This window comes from Toxotes jaculatrix, chromosome 2 (genome assembly GCF_017976425.1).
Source record: "Toxotes jaculatrix isolate fToxJac2 chromosome 2, fToxJac2.pri, whole genome shotgun sequence".
Classification (NCBI taxonomy): domain Eukaryota; kingdom Metazoa; phylum Chordata; class Actinopteri; family Toxotidae; genus Toxotes; species Toxotes jaculatrix.
This window is the reverse complement of record NC_054395.1, coordinates 29,525,465-29,540,820: the sequence shown is the minus strand read 5'-3', so window position 1 is coordinate 29,540,820 and position 15,356 is coordinate 29,525,465. Positions and strand designations below refer to the sequence as shown.

Sequence of the window (15,356 nt, the reverse complement as noted above, 5' to 3'; positions counted from 1 at the left end):
TGTACAGAAATTTGTGTTGGTGACAAAATAAAAATGAACACACACAGCTGATGACTGTCAGTCAGTATTCGACCACTATGACCGTTAAAGGAAAAATCCCCCTTTTATATCCGACGGTCAGATCTCATTGATCTGTGACGTTCACTGTTGTTTTACTTCTCACCTGCATTTAAATTTACAGGTGCAAATCACTTTCCCAGAATGCCTTTTGAGGGGAATTGGGGCACGATTGCTTTTTTATTGATGTTGTGGGTTTTTTTTTAACCTTATCATTATATGGAATATTGCTAATATTATGTCCATTAAATTGTTAAATTGTGTGCTTATGAGGTTTTTTGCTTGGCAGCAGGACGGTTCACAGTGAGGCTGGGGCTTCAGAGAGGACTGGCTGTGTCCCTGCTGGGCCTGTGTGAAATCTGATATTAATCCTGAGGAATGAAATGCATGAATTAAGTACTGGACGTCGTGGACTGTCGGACAGAAATCTTGAATCTAAAGTGATGTAGTGTACAAAGCCTCGTGCAGACATTTTTAGTCGTGAAAGATGTGAAAGTGCAAAAACTTCAGAGTAAATTAAATTAAACTGAGCGAAAAGAAACTAAGTTTGCTGTTTAAACCTTTGTGTTTGTTTTACAGATGAAAGTGTGACCAACACTTAGGAGTCAATGCTCATTCAGTTTTTTTTTTAAAGGTCAGTGGATGAAGTTTTCTCAGTGCTATGAGAGGAATCATAACACTGGTAACATCCTGGTGGATTTGTATTTTATTTTATTTTATTTTATTTTATTTTTCTGCCATGGCACCTCCATTTGCAGCCTCCATTATTTTTACCCTTGAGTCTAATAGAGAATGTTGGTACTGGCAGCAGAAGTGCTTCAGTCTTTTAATTACAGAAATCATATTGACAGAGACAGAGGAGCTGCTTTGCTGTGGGGAACACATTAGTTCGAATGGTAACATAAGTGTATTGTATCATATTAAATCTAAAGCTGTAAATCTGAGACCTAATGTTAAAGTCGTTTGTTTCCGTCCAGCACTTTCACACTGTGGTTGTAATGAACGGCCTGTGACTTCACACAGGCAACACAAATATCTAACAGGGGAATAAAACAAAGCGTCGCACTGATCGAGTGATTGAACACAGAGACAGGCGAGGACAGTGATGCTGAATCTGTCATCTGTCCATGTCCAGTCAGTGTAACAGCTCTGAGCCAAATCCCTTCTCCACTGAGCTAATAACAGGGAGGGAGAGACACTGAGTAACAGGCTGAGAGCAGGGTTTAGGGTGAAAGAAGGAAAGAAAGGAAAAATGAGATGGTTCGGCACAGTGAGTAACAAGCTGAGGGAGTCTGGAGATCAGCTGGGAGGGAAGGAAGAGGAGGAGGAGGAGGAGGAACGAGGTCATGAAGGAGAAATGAGAGAACTGAACCGAAAGAAAGAAGAGACAGAAATGACAGAAAGAAAGAAAAGTTCATTCTTCTTCATGGCACAGGACAGGAAATGTAAAACAAAGGACAGGAAGGGATGCATGAAAAACGCACAGATGAAGGAGAAGAGAATCAAAGACTGTTCTGAAAAGTTAATCTACAGAACAACCAGCAGGTCGTCAATTCTCAGTCTCCATGGTGACAGGACTAATCAATCACAGCTGACAGACGTTTGACGACCTGAGCGGACGTTTGTCCTGCAGAGCGAAGAACCCTATACCACAAAAAAAAAAAAAAGAAGCAGCTTTGAATAAAGAAGTCTGGTGAAAATCTGTGGTCAAAAGTGACAACTGCTGGTCTGAGGAGGAACAACATGGAGGCAGCATTCACACATCCATCTATCTATCTATCTATCCATCCATCCATCTATCTATCTATCTATCTATCTATCTATCTATCCATGTATCTATCTATCTAAACACAAAAAAATTATAGACAAAAAGGAGTAAAAAGAAAAAAGCAGCTGCTGTTTCGAGTTCATTTTGAATTTCTGAAATAGTGAAATTAGATTTTCAAAATTTCAGGCAAAAAAATAAAAGTAAAATCAGACATTTAGACAACAGCTTTTTTTGTTTGTTTGTTTTTCCTTCTAGGTTAAATGATGTATCTATGTGCCAGGAACAATACCTCCCATCTCTGCGAAGCCTTTACCTGGACCACGTTTAATCTGGTGGCCTTTTGACATTGTTCACATGTGACGTTCAGCTCTTTATCACTTACATTCTCAGATTCTGGGCTGGCAGACAGTCCTCCAGGCAACACCTTGCTTGGATTTCCTCCACCTGCAACTTTTCCAGCTGTCGTGGCTCCATTACTCCGAGCTGTAGAAGGCCACAGTTAGTATCAGCTCCAAGCAGCGATGTTTGATTTCCTGGTAACTTCATCGTACCTCAGATAACAGGCGGGCTGCCCTCAGGTGTCCTGCAGTTCACCGCTGTTATTTTAACACCGATGTCACAGAGGGAGGGAGCGGGCGCCGGCTGGGTCATTCTTGATAGAAGTTAGCCAAAATGTTACACCCCTGAACAAGGGAAGACACGAGACACGAGTTAAAAACACCACAGGATCTGTTCACCTCTCAACACAGTGTGTTCGTCCTACAGGCTACACAGCAACATCTCCCAAACACTTCCTGTTTCCTGTTTCCTCTCATAAAAATACAATAATACAAACGTGTATCAGCTTTACAAAGAATGAACTGTGCTGTAACTTAAACTGAAACTGAAAAAACATCCATTAAGTTTCAGCTGAAGCCTCACTTACCTATATATATCTGTTTTTACACAGAGAGACGGCTGTGGGTTGTAAGAACTGGTTACTGATCCCTCCTCTGGCCTTTGAGGTTGGTCCATTCAAAAACACTCAGGAGGAAAACTGCTCAGTGTGTTTGGAAGGAGCAGAGTGTGCAGTGGCTGTTCTACACTGAATTACTCCCTGGGTGAGACCCCCTCCAACCCCCCCCCCCCCCCCCCCCCCCCGCACCCCCCACCCCCACCCCCCAATCTCTGTATACATAAAAGTGGCAAAAATATACACAATCACACATAACAACAGCAGAGAATAACAATAACGTAAAATAAAAACAATCTAATTATAACACTATTGCACTAAGAACAGCAAACCCACTCCTCTTCCCCGTCCTCACACAGCTTCTGAGCATGGCACCTTCTCACGGCTGCCCGATTCGCCCGTGTCAAAAACAGCCACTGAGACTGTGAGTCACATTTTGGTGTGCAGATGTTCAAAAGGAGAGGGGTCCAACCTGCGTTATTGATTTAGTCTGTCTGTTTTGTTTCTCAGTAGATATTTTATATATTTAGATATTTTATCTGCAGTGTATGATCATAGATCGTTTCCACCTGTCCTGAAATAAAGAGCACCTCCTCTAACATCAAACACGTCCTAATCCTCCAGGACAACAAAAACAGACGTTAATTTATGCAGCAAAGACGACAAATTTAAGGCACGACTCGCTGTTCTGACCATCGCCATGGAGATAAATTGATGATCAGGCTCAGCAGGTGTTTGACTGATCAGTCACATTGTGCTTTTGTTTTTGGGTAATTGATCAAAGCCACATGTGACAATGTTGGGAAAAAAGAAAAGTTTGAGAAAGGCTGGTGTCTCCTCACATATAAATAAAACTAAAAACAATATGTTAAAAGAACCAGTCATAATATTTCCACTGCACACAAATAATAAGAGGGTGAAAAACTGTGTAACCAGCGTCCATGTCTGTGGGATTCAGATGCGATGCCTCTCGGTATCTTTGTCAACACAGTGAGGAAATGTTTTCTAATGTTTGGGAAATTTCTAATGTGTCAGGAAATGAGGAAGCCAGAGGTACAACCAGAGTCACAGGCTGGCGTCTTCATTCCTGCAGCACAGAGACGCCCAGGGAAACATTCATTTAACATCTGTGAGCACACACACCTCTGTTTGGATCTACACTTACTGAACAGACTTTTCATTTTCAGTTTTCTGTCCTTGACCTGACACAGGATGTTTGGGTGGGACAGTTATCTCAGGAATGAAGTCAGAGGTGATGGCTGATAGGACGAAAACCAGAGGGCGAAAAACACCAAAACTCAAGTTTTTAGGAATTCGTCAATGTCAGAGTCAAAGTGAAAGTAAGATGTGAAGCACAAGTAGAGTTCAGGTTTTAAAGTGAGCAGCATTAGTTTTGTGACTGAGCAGACAGACAGAGTGACAGAGACACTTCTCCTGCTGATCTCCACCAGGATCTGTCTCAGAATGAACGTCCGCCAGGTTCTGCTGCTCTGCTTCCTAACAGGTGAGGACTAGTTACCTGTCTGTCTCTTTCATGTTGCAGCACTGAACATTTGTTGTGTTTTCCAGCTGCTGTAGTCTTATCCAGATGTCCTGCTGTCCTCTGACGTATTCTGTTCCACAGTCTAATCCATTTTAATGAAATGTGATCCACTTTCATTTTATTTATCTGTTACTTGTTCCTGCTTGTTTATGTGGTTGATGTTAGAAGCTACAGATGTTGGATTTTGCTGATGTCAGCCTCTGTATCGTCTCTGCGTCTCTGTGGTGGATTAGCCCTCACTGACCCGCAGTCTGTTCAACAGCAAGTCTGCAACACAAAGCTCTGACCGTTAGTTTTCACTGTTCATCTTTCTCCACAGCACTGTGTGGTGGAAAGCCTGGGCTCGTCAGGGCACAAGTCAACATTTACACAGGAGCTGCAGGAGGAAACGGTTCCATTAACTGCCACCTGACTCCACCTGGAAGCTGGAAGTTCTTCTGTAAGGGTGAATGTAAAGGAGAAGACGTTCTCATTAAAACAGACGGTGTTCGAGCAGACAAAGGCAGATACAGCGTTAAATACAAAATGGGAGATTCTGGAAAAGGAATCCTGACTGTTACAATCACACACCTGGGCCCGTCTGACTCAGGACGGTACAGGTGTGGTTTGGGTGGATCTGGGGCTCCAGCTTCATTCGCTGACTTTGACGTCAGAGTTTCAGATGGTGAGTTTCTGCAGAAAGTCATTAAAACTGATTAGTCATAGTATAGTGCAGTAGTTGTGCAGGTATATTTGGTATATCTGGGATATTTAAGGATTTTTAGAGCACAAGAATATATGAAATCAAATAGACTCAAATGAAACTGTGGATTATTTATGATGTATAAAGTATTATTTTGATTTTACTGCTGACTTACCGGAGGTGCCTGTGGCTGAACCCAGCAGCTCTCAGTGTGAGTCTGTGTGCAGCAGCTTACAGGACGTGCAGAGTGTAACTGTTCACTATTCATCTTTCCCTCAGCACTGCTGGATATGAGCTCTGGCTTTAAGAGAACAGATATTGAAGGACAAAACGTGACGTATCCATGCTTCAACGCTGTCAACAGAAGCACAATGTTCTTCTGTAAAGGCGAATGTAAAAAAGAAGAGGACATTCTTGTTGAAACAGATCGGAACGAAGCTCAGAGCAGCAGATACGGCATCAAATATACACAAGGATCTGTGTTCGGACTGTACGTCACAATCTCACAGGTGGTCAAGTCGGACACAGCACAGTACAAGTGCGGTTATGGCAGAGCTTTGTCTCCAGACTTAGAACACACATTTTCCATCATTGTTTTAGAAGGTGAGTTTTCTCTGTCTTATTGAAGGCTGTGAAAATATTTGTCCATCATCTACGTCAGGGGTGTCAAACCTGTCCACAAAGGGCCGGTGTGGCTGCAGGTTTTTGTTCCAACCAATGAAGAGCACACAGTTTGACCAATCAACTGTCTGAAGACTGAGATCAGTTGATTAAATGAGTCAAGTCTGGTGTGCTGCTGCTTGGTTGGAACAAAAACCTGCAGCCACACCGGCCCTTTGTGGACAGGTTTGACACCCCTGATCTACGTGCTCTGTTCTGTACTCTGAGAGGAGTGTAACGACCTGAGACTTCTTTCAATCTCAAAACGAGAAACAGCATTTTCATTTTCAATGACGTGACAGAAACAGAAATGAGAACGTGACCAGATATTTCTCTTCTCATCGATCCCTCCTGAGCAGCGTTCATCTCTCTCATCGGGTTTATTGTTCACAGCTCCGACTCCTTCAAAGCCAAGCCAGACTCTCCATCCTTTCACAACATCAGTCCCATCGGCCTCCACACCACCACCACCACCACCATCACCACCATCACCACCATCACCAACAACAGCAACAACAACAGCAACAACACAGTGTTTCAGCTTCAGTCCAGAAAGCTCTGCTTCTTCATCGGTTGCCCCTGACACCACCGAGCAGCCTGCAGCTGCAGGTACGTTCAGGCCAACCTGAAAAACTTTAACCTCCTTTTCTCTGAGCTGCGTTTTTACCCACTTCTCTTTGGTTCTATACAGACTTGTTGAATTTAGAGTTACATCGGTTTTGATTCAGTATCTGGTTGTTATCTGTGTTGTCATCGTTCACAGCTTCAACCACTTCAAAGCCAAGCCGGACTCTCCGACCGTCTCCAGCATCGACCCCATCGGCCTCCACAGCAACGTCACAGAGCTCCAGCACCAGTTCAGGAAGCTCTACAGCTGCAGGGCTGTTTTCTGACAGCACCCCCGAGTTCGAAGGTACGGGATTATTCACACTACACAGTCTGTCCACCTGCCAGAGTTTCCCTCTGCCAACTTCAAGAACTGGAAAAATTTCTGTTCCAGCTCATAAGAAAGATCAGGGACAAAACTTCACATAGATTTTTTTTTTTTTAGAAAAAACAGTGAAATTGTCTTCAGTCGCTCACAGAGTGTGAGGATGTTCACATGATCCTCAGCAGCTTTTATACATCATGAAAAACACCTTATGTTTTTACGTTTCCTTACAACAGGACTTTTTCATTTCTATTTACTTCCTTGTGATACATTTCCACAGGTTAAACTCATTGTCTCTGTCTCTTCCCTCCCAGCTGTCTCACATGTCCCTCACCCAGGTTACTTCTTGCCTCTGGTTGTGTGTGTGCCTGTACTTTGCGTGTTACTGGCGGCTGCTTTTCTGCTGTTCCTCAAACATCGAAGACCAGGAAAAATAAACAGCCACAACGCTGAGGTGACTTTCTTTCACTCTCTGTCTCTGTTCACTCTTCCTGTTTATATGAAATAACATAAAAAGACTTTTAGACTTTGACTGCCACGACTGTCAGTGCCAGACAGGCCGGTTTGAGTATTTCCTAACCCAGAGGATCTGGACATATAACAGAGCTGGTTTATGAAGGACATCACAGATAATGATGTCCTCAGAAAACCACACTGAGGCCAGTCTGAGTTCAGACAAACCAAACCTTGTGTAGGTGCAAACCACCCTGATGGTACAAAGAGTAGCCCGAATTATTACAACCTGCCCAAATCTGTTTTACAGCTACAGTTAGAGAGAAAACTGCCCAATGTATCTGACACGCCCCCACGGCTACCGCTGCATTATATTTCAGTAAAGCTGTTGCTGTCATTTTCAGTTCCCGATCACCTATAAGAAGCTGGGTCCATTTTCCAGATGTGAAGACTCCACCTACAAGACCAGCAGGGAGCAAACCACCTCTGCACACAGCTGAGGTCAGCGTGTCAGTATGAGGCCTTTAAACGCTCACCGATCACACAGGAGGTTTCTCTGCAGCGCTCTCAGCAGAGTGATATTTCAGGAAGTAAAAGGTCCACGCCTTTATTTCCATTGTGTCACGTGACTGATCGTTGCAGCACTTATGTAACTTGACTGGGAATCAAACTGTCGCAGTTTATTTATCAGTACAAATTATAAACACCTGCATTCAAAAATATCTGTCTAATAAAATCAGAATGTACAAACCAGTATATGTAAAAACATTATGAAGGAAATTTAGCACAACCACCAGCCCACCACCCGCACTGCTGAGAAATCTGATTCAAGTCAACTCACCTCCTGATTCTGGTTCAGTCCTGCAACTGTGAGACGTGTCACTCAAAAAAAAAACAAAAAAACATGACTTTACATTCAATTTTCTTAACCAACAATTCACCACCACATTTTATAAAAACGATGTTTAAATAACCGAAAGTATAAATTGGATATTTACAGTTCCTTGTTTATATAATCATATTATATATTATATTATAAAAGCGACACTGAGAAAAATGTGAAATGGGAATACAGAGTGGGGGAAAACACTGGTGGAACCAGCATCTGCTCCCACTTTGCAACTCAGCTGGTCTCAGCAGCCAGAGGACACAGCAGAATGAGGGGAGGACAAAAAGGGGATTTTCATTTAAGCAACGAATGAGAAACGAGTGTAATGTTATAATCTCTGAAATCAGTATTTACTCATAATGTAACTGTGTGTGTATTAATAAATAATCTGTCAGATACTGAAGATGGAAGAAATATTAACAGAACAAATCTAAGTAGTTTTATGTTAAACATAATAAACTGCATGTTTACAGTTAAAAGGTTTAATGTGTGTGTGAGAGAGAATTTTCAAATAGCAACCATTGTCTTATATGTTGTATACAAAATGTTTATTATACATTGTGGGATAAAAGTTGCTGACATCATCAGTAACACTTCACTATGATTAAGCAAATAATTAGCTAATGGTAGGAGCTGCTTAGCTGAATGATGTTATCATGTTGCTTTGATTTGATCAGTGCAAAACGAGAGCGCCGCTGGCCTGATGAGGAGCGCAGTACCATATTTAACCACACGGCCTGACTGACTTTGAGCAGCTGTTGCTCTCCAGAGAGGCAACGTTTCCCAAATGTAGAGAAAGCAAAGTAAAACTGAAGTAAAACAACAAAACACAGTGTTGCTCTGCTTTCAGGAGACCCTGTCGCTGCTCTGACAAACTGTTCAGCTGGCAGATATAATGATATTTAATCATAATAATGATGTATAATACACAAAGATCATCTTCTGTATCATGAGTATAGAGGTGAAAAAATATCATGTTTATAGGTAAAATCTACAAACGCAAACTGCAAAACCACAGAACACAATCTTGAAGAATGTGAACCTGCACAGAGACAGAATCCAGGCCTGAGTTCAGACAGCCTCGCGTGTGTTGTGCACAGGAGGTTTGGTGCTGATCCCTGCTGGATCGACGCTCTCGTACACAGAGTCTGGGTCCCTGCTGGCTGCTTCGAGGCCCTGGTAGTTGGAGTCTTCCCCTGCGGGGACTGAAGGGCAGTTCTCATAGGTGATGCACTGAAAATTAAATCAAATCATGAAATCAAAGAATGGCACCACATCACTGATCAACAGGCCAGTGATCACTTCACTTAAGCTGTTATTTTACAGTGTAGTAGTGGTCATCAGGGAAATCCATAGACTGAACAGAGAGAGTGAAAGAAAGTCACCTCTATGTTCCTGACGTCAGAGCTCTGCTTCGGCATCAGTTTGAAGTAAAGCAGCAGAACAAACAACAGCAGAACAGCCAGAAGTAAACATCCAGCAAGAGAGGAGACCTCTGGGTTGGGAGGATGATGGGGGAGGGAGGGAGGGAGGGGGGGGAGGGAGAGGGAGAGAGAGAGAGAGAGAGAGAGAGAGAGAGAGAGAGAGAGAGAGAGAGAGAGAGGGGTTGTTCAGTTTGAGGAAAATATCAAAGACTTTGATCAGAGCAGATAAAAGAAATGGCACAATTTAAATTCACATTTACATTTCTCATCTTGTAAATGACGCCACCCCTCCAATAAGAATTTAAAAGATGAAGTGAAGATGAAGCTGGCAGGAGAACAGAATGTGAAAGGTCTTATACCTATAAGCTGCACGGTGGTTTCACAAAAATCTGATGAAGTGCAGCTTCCTGACATGGAGGTTAAACCTTGTGTTGGTGGTGGTGTGAAGGACGAGGCTGGTGTAGGAAACACACACACACACACACACGGACAATGAAACAATCAGATACTGAATCCGTGAAGAACAAATGAGATGCAGTAGCTCATATATTGTATATATGAAGTGTTTACATCTAAAAACAGCCCAAATTCTGACATTTTTTCAGTGCACTATGCAGGACTGGTGGGTTGCTGTTTGTAAACACGCCCAGCTCAACCATCACACAGGACGCACTGACATCCCAACACTCACAGGTGTACTGGGCCACGTTATTTTAGCAGTGTGTACACAAATGTGTCCAATCGTAACTGGTCACTCGAGACGTATGTGGAGATGCAGGTTAATGTCAGGTGTGAACAGATATTCTTAGAACTGTTCACGTGTGATTGGATCACCTGAGACTCGTGAGTTTCAGGTGTGAACAGGCCCATAGTCAGATCCACGACACAGACAGAGTGAACCTCATTTCCATCCGTTCCATTTATGGAAACTATGAGGAAAGATTTTCGTGATTTTTAAGAGGAACTCACCGTCAATAATAAGGATCTCAAATTTAAAGACTGAATCTGGAGACGAAGGTCTGCCGTAACCACATCTGTACCATCCTGAGTCCGACACTGTGACCTGTGTGATGGTCACATACAGTCCATATACAGATCTGTGCCTATATTTGATGCTGTATCTGCCTCTTTGAGCTTTGACATCGTATGTGTCAATGAGAACGTCCTCTTCTTTTTGGCATTTGTTCCTACAGAAGAACTTCCTGCTCCCGTGGACCGTACCCTTGCAGCCGTATGTGATTTCTCCTCCTTCAACTTCCGTACGGATAAAACCGGACTTTCTCTCCAGTTCTGTAGAAAATATGATTATTAGTTACTTATCTCCACTTCCTGTCTGATGCTGCATTGTGATCACATCATTTCCTGTTTCACATTAACATAGATCTACAGACTCAGTCTGTGACTGGTGGGGTAAAGATCCAATCCACCATCAATAACATGAGAGTCAGTGCATCATAAATAACACAGGTATTATTAATAATAACTATAGCATGTATAATCAAATAGTTTACCATGTAAACCATTGATAAAAGGCTTTAACAGACCCTGAAGCACAGTGGCATAGGTGTTAAAGTCAGAAGGGTATTTATTAGTTGCATATAATAAATATTCACATATATATTCCAAACATTTAAAAAAAAACATTGTATTACTGCAGTTGTATAGTGTTTAATGAGCTGAAATGCGATACTTCAAAAATTCCTAAATATTGTGAATATACCACATATATCAGTTTTAATCATTTTCAGTAGAAACTCACCGTTTGAAACTCTGATCTCAAAGTCTGTGTGAACACCTGGAGCCCCAGATCCACCCAAACCACACCTGTACCGTCCTGAGTCAGACGGGCTCAGACGTGTGATTGTAACAGACAGAATTCCTTTTCCTGAATTTCCCTTTTTGTATTTAACGCTGTATCTGCCCTTGTTTGCTCGAACACGATTTGTTTTAATGAGAATGTCTTTTCCTTTACATTCACCCTTACAGAAGAACTTCCAGCTTCCAGTTGGAGTCAGGTGGCAGTTAATGGAACCGTTTCCTCCTGCAGCTCCTGTGTAAATGTTGACTTGTGCCCTGACGAGCCCAGACTTTCCACCACACAGTGCTGTGGAAAAGAACAGTGAAAACTAACAGTCAGAACTTTGTGTTGTACAACACAACACAACAGAGACGCAGAGATGCAGAGGCCGATATTAGCACAGTTCGACATCTGTACTTCTAACAACAAATAACAGATAAATACTAATAATTAGCAGAGTTCAGCTGTAGCAGACTCCACAGCAGTTGTTGTACCTACAGCTGCAGCCATAACAGTCACAGAGTCTTTCATGAACATCTGTCTCTTTTTGAAATGTCCACACTTTCTAATATCACTGAGCAACAGCTAACATCAGCTGCAGCAGCAAACTGGGAACAAATTTTCAGAGAACAGCAAAACGAATGAAAGCAACAGCAGCCTAAAACATGTGATACAACCCTGGCATTTGTTTAAATACACACAAGAACTGTCCCATAGCGGAGTGTGTTGCAGCACTGAAGAAACAGCTGACGAATCAGCCCTGACCGTAGGGTCCCGACCTGACAAGAAGCAGAAGAACAGAACATGGAGGATATTCATCCTGAGTGTTGATGCTGACAGAGAAAACGATTCGACTGCTGGTTCACTGCTTGTTTCTTCAGTCCCTCCGCTCTGACCAATCAGGGAGCTGAAGTTGCTCAATTTGTGGTGTCTTTTCTGTCCTCCCCCTCTCTCGGTATATATATCTATATGTGTGCATGTAGATTAAGCAGCTCAGGACCTGGTGATAAAGATGGAGACAGGGTGGAGATAAGGATTGTCAAGATTAAGCTGCTGTGAAGCTCCTTTGACACTAATTACAAACAATGAAGCTTTTCATGCCACATACATTTAATCATTCGGATCTGTGAGAGACATGCAGTCTGTACAACACGGTGCCTTTTCCTCTTTGTATTAAAACTTAATATTTACACACTGACAACAAATATGTGTTGTGGCATCTGATAAACACTGAGGCTCTGCCTCCTCCAGCTGTGTTTCACAGGATGTTACTGCAAAGTGAAGGAGGTTCAGTTTTTGTTAGATTGAACTCTTAGTACAGGCTCTGTGGACTGTAGCACACAGAGAGATAAACAGGAAGCTCAGCTGTGCTTCACCTAAACTCAACTTTCCTCTGCTTTAACCCGGGGTCAGTTTCTGAGACCTGGTCCAGAGCAGGTTCACTTCAGCCTGGTCAGTCAGCTCACAAACATGACACACTGAAACATCTGACCTGATGGAGGATCAACTCACACTGTTAAATTTTTCACTGTGAATTTACAGTAAATTACTGGCTAATAATTTCCATACTTTCACAGTAACCTCACAGATTCTTGCAGGAAATATATCACAGTATTTTACTTTAAACATTTCACAGTAATGCCCAGGAAGTATCTGTAAACAAGAAGCAAAGACAACAACTTTCAGTTTTACATAAATGTATTATTGCAATGTTTATCCAAAGCATATGCTGTAGAGCCCCTTTCCCTGTAAGTAAATCCAACACCAAAGAAAGAAATTATTGAAAGCCAAGTAAGATTGATGACAGGCAAGCATATCAGATGCACAGAGATGGAGACAGACATGCAAACATTGAACAAACCTGTGACCTAAGCAAGCATGCATGTTATGTTAAGTTATCCACTTGACGCCCAAGTTAAGAAAGACAATAATCCACTAAAATTTATGATACCAAACCAATTTACCAAAAAGGAGCACATGTCAGCCGCTCACAGGTTGTGTAATCTTTGCTATGCTATCAAAAAGGAGAAAGTTGAGGAGCGTTAGTCTGCTGAATTTGATTCAACTCAATTGAGAGAATGCTCAATCATAGCACTCACTCCCACTGTATTTAGATTTCTGTTCCAAGAGAATCACATGAAGGATTATTTCAGTTTGGAAACATCACACATTGACTGAAAGCAGTAAGAACGTAGCACTGATAAACAACAACAAATTCTAAGACGATAAGAGAGCAAGGTAGGTTATCAAGCTAGCAGTCCAATACAATGCTAATGTAAGTATTACAGTACCTCTGGATACACTCCAAAGTGCCTGAGCTATCCTCCGGATACTGCAGACTGAAGCTGTAGTAGCTTGCAAAAACCGCGGCTATCCCATTGATGAAACCCTCCTGTGGTCCCATCACCACCTGTCCTTCAATGGACAGCATCCAAGACCTGGGCTTCGTCATGTCTCCTGAAATGAACAGATACCATCTTACGCTATTGTAAAGAAGTGGAATGCTGCAAATGACTGGGCTACTTAGCTAACTTTAACTTTGACGTTCGCGCCAATTCAAGGCTAATTCACTGCATCTTCGCGGTCAAGTAATTCGCAAACTATCGACAAATGGGGACCATGAAATTAAAGAGCATAATTTAAGCTTTCCAATGGTATGAGCTACTTGCCTGTGTGGCAAAGCTTCGCTTAGAAAAACGGCTTTGAAATGCTGTGGGGTTGCTGCTGCTGTAACTGGGCTACTTAGCTAACTTTAACTTTGACGTTCGCGCTAATTCGAGGCTAATTCACTGCATCTTCGCGGTCAAGTAATTCGCAAACTATCGACAAATGGGGACCATGAAATTAAAGAGCATAATTTAAGCTTTCCAATGGTATGAGCTACTTGCCTGTGTGGCAAAGCTTCGCTGAGAAAAACGGCTTTGAAATGATATCTGGTTGCTGCTGCTAATGCTATTGGCTACTTAGCATTTACGCTAATTCGCGGCTAATTCGCCGCAGTTTCTCAGCCGAATAACTCTAACTATCCCTCCCATCAACATGCGGAGACCATAAAAAATGAATTCATTCGTTCATGTACTAACTCACACACCTAACAAGCAAGTCATAACAAGCTGTCTAATATTTTAAATGATGTTCAGCTTACCTCTGCTCTCCTCTTCGTATGTGTGGACCAGGTGCATCCGCTTCACTGCTGCTCTGCCTCGGTCCCACAGTGGAAGGCGGATCAAGCGCGATTCAAATTTTACCGTAATGTGTCCTGTTATCGCAAATGATGGTGTGAACACAGTATTTTACTGTGCAAACATACAGTAATACTCTGTGATTTGTAATTTACTGTGTAAACATCAGTTTCACAGTAGAATACTAAATTACAGTATTATATTGAAAATATCACAGTAAAATCTTGTAATGTGAAAATATAATTTATTGTGAATACATAATATACATTATGTATTACATATATAAATACATATACACAAATATGTACATATATAATTCTGCTATGTGTAAATACACAAAAATCTGAATAGTGAAATAACCCCCCCCAACCCAAGTCAGACTGTGTTTGTGCTTTCTCTTCCTCTGTCTGTGTGTGCGCGCACGCGTCCTCCGTCTTGGGCGTGGCCACCCAGTTTCCCTTTCCCGCCAGTTCTCCTGCGCAGCTGCGGTTAATCATCCCATCAGTTCCACCTGAGAGCAGGTGTGTTTGAAGAACGCCTCACCTGGCTTTACAAGTTTCCGCGTGCTGTCTGGGCTCTTCTTCTCCGTTTTCTCCAGCTTCCTCCCACAATCCCAAAACATGCTCAGTCGGTTAATTGGCTGCTCTAAATCAACCCTATGTGTGACTGTGTGTGTCGGCCCAGTCCAAGGTAAACCCCGACAGGCTCCAGCTCCCCGCGACGCTGACGGATCAAGCGGTATAGAAAACGGATGGATGTTTTCCGTGTGTTCTCATCCATGTTCCACCTGCGCCTCAGATTCACCTGTACCTGTTCGCCTGGAGGATTTACGCGCTGCCTGCTGATTCCACCTGTTGCACCCTGAGGTCTCTGGACGTTTCCTGAGCCTGCCCTGCTCCACCCTCGGTCTGCCTTGGTTTAATGTTCTTAACTTCACACATCACCACAGCCAACCAGTGGAGTGCATCCTGATTATGATTAATGAGCTGCAGCTGCGTTCAGGAGAGACTGATGTGA

General features: G+C 42.6%; 2 protein-coding genes across 2 annotated transcripts; one reads left to right on the top strand and one right to left on the bottom strand.

Moving 5' to 3' along the window:
* The first annotated feature begins 4,173 nt into the window (after nt 1-4,173).
* Nucleotides 4,174-8,005, top strand: LOC121187238 (T-cell immunoglobulin and mucin domain-containing protein 2-like). Its single transcript, XM_041046414.1, has 7 exons — nt 4,174-4,281; nt 4,640-4,984; nt 5,282-5,605; nt 6,056-6,271; nt 6,426-6,575; nt 6,908-7,047; nt 7,451-8,005. Exons 1-7 carry the CDS (start codon nt 4,242-4,244, stop codon nt 7,544-7,546), a joined length of 1,311 nt encoding a protein of 436 aa, XP_040902348.1. The 5' UTR covers nt 4,174-4,241; the 3' UTR covers nt 7,547-8,005.
* A 496-nt stretch (nt 8,006-8,501) lies between these two features.
* Nucleotides 8,502-15,240, bottom strand: LOC121187247 (polymeric immunoglobulin receptor-like). Its single transcript, XM_041046425.1, has 10 exons — nt 15,144-15,240; nt 14,883-14,937; nt 14,303-14,416; nt 13,449-13,614; nt 11,937-12,157; nt 11,119-11,463; nt 10,329-10,649; nt 9,719-9,814; nt 9,321-9,430; nt 8,502-9,168 (listed from the first exon to the last, which is right to left on the bottom strand). The coding sequence occupies exons 5-10, from the start codon at nt 11,974-11,976 to the stop codon at nt 9,007-9,009; spliced, it is 1,074 nt and encodes a 357-aa protein (XP_040902359.1). The 5' UTR covers nt 11,977-12,157; nt 13,449-13,614; nt 14,303-14,416; nt 14,883-14,937; nt 15,144-15,240; the 3' UTR covers nt 8,502-9,006.
* Between the last annotated feature and the right edge of the window lie 116 nt (nt 15,241-15,356).

Coding starts and splice junctions, on each gene's coding strand:
- LOC121187238 (XM_041046414.1), top strand. CDS start 4,242: ATGAACGTCCGCCAGGTTCTGCTGCTCTGCTTCCTAACAG. Junction 4,282..4,639: donor GCTGCTCTGCTTCCTAACAG/GTGAGGACTAGT, acceptor CTTTCTCCACAG/CACTGTGTGGTGGAAAGCCT. Junction 7,048..7,450: donor TAAACAGCCACAACGCTGAG/GTGACTTTCTTT, acceptor TGTCATTTTCAG/TTCCCGATCACCTATAAGAA.
- LOC121187247 (XM_041046425.1), bottom strand. CDS start 11,976: ATGAATATCCTCCATGTTCTGTTCTTCTGCTTCTTGTCAG. Junction 10,650..11,118: donor TGAGATCAGAGTTTCAAACG/GTGAGTTTCTAC, acceptor TATTTTCTACAG/AACTGGAGAGAAAGTCCGGT. Junction 9,431..9,718: donor AACCACCGTGCAGCTTATAG/GTATAAGACCTT, acceptor CTCCCAACCCAG/AGGTCTCCTCTCTTGCTGGA.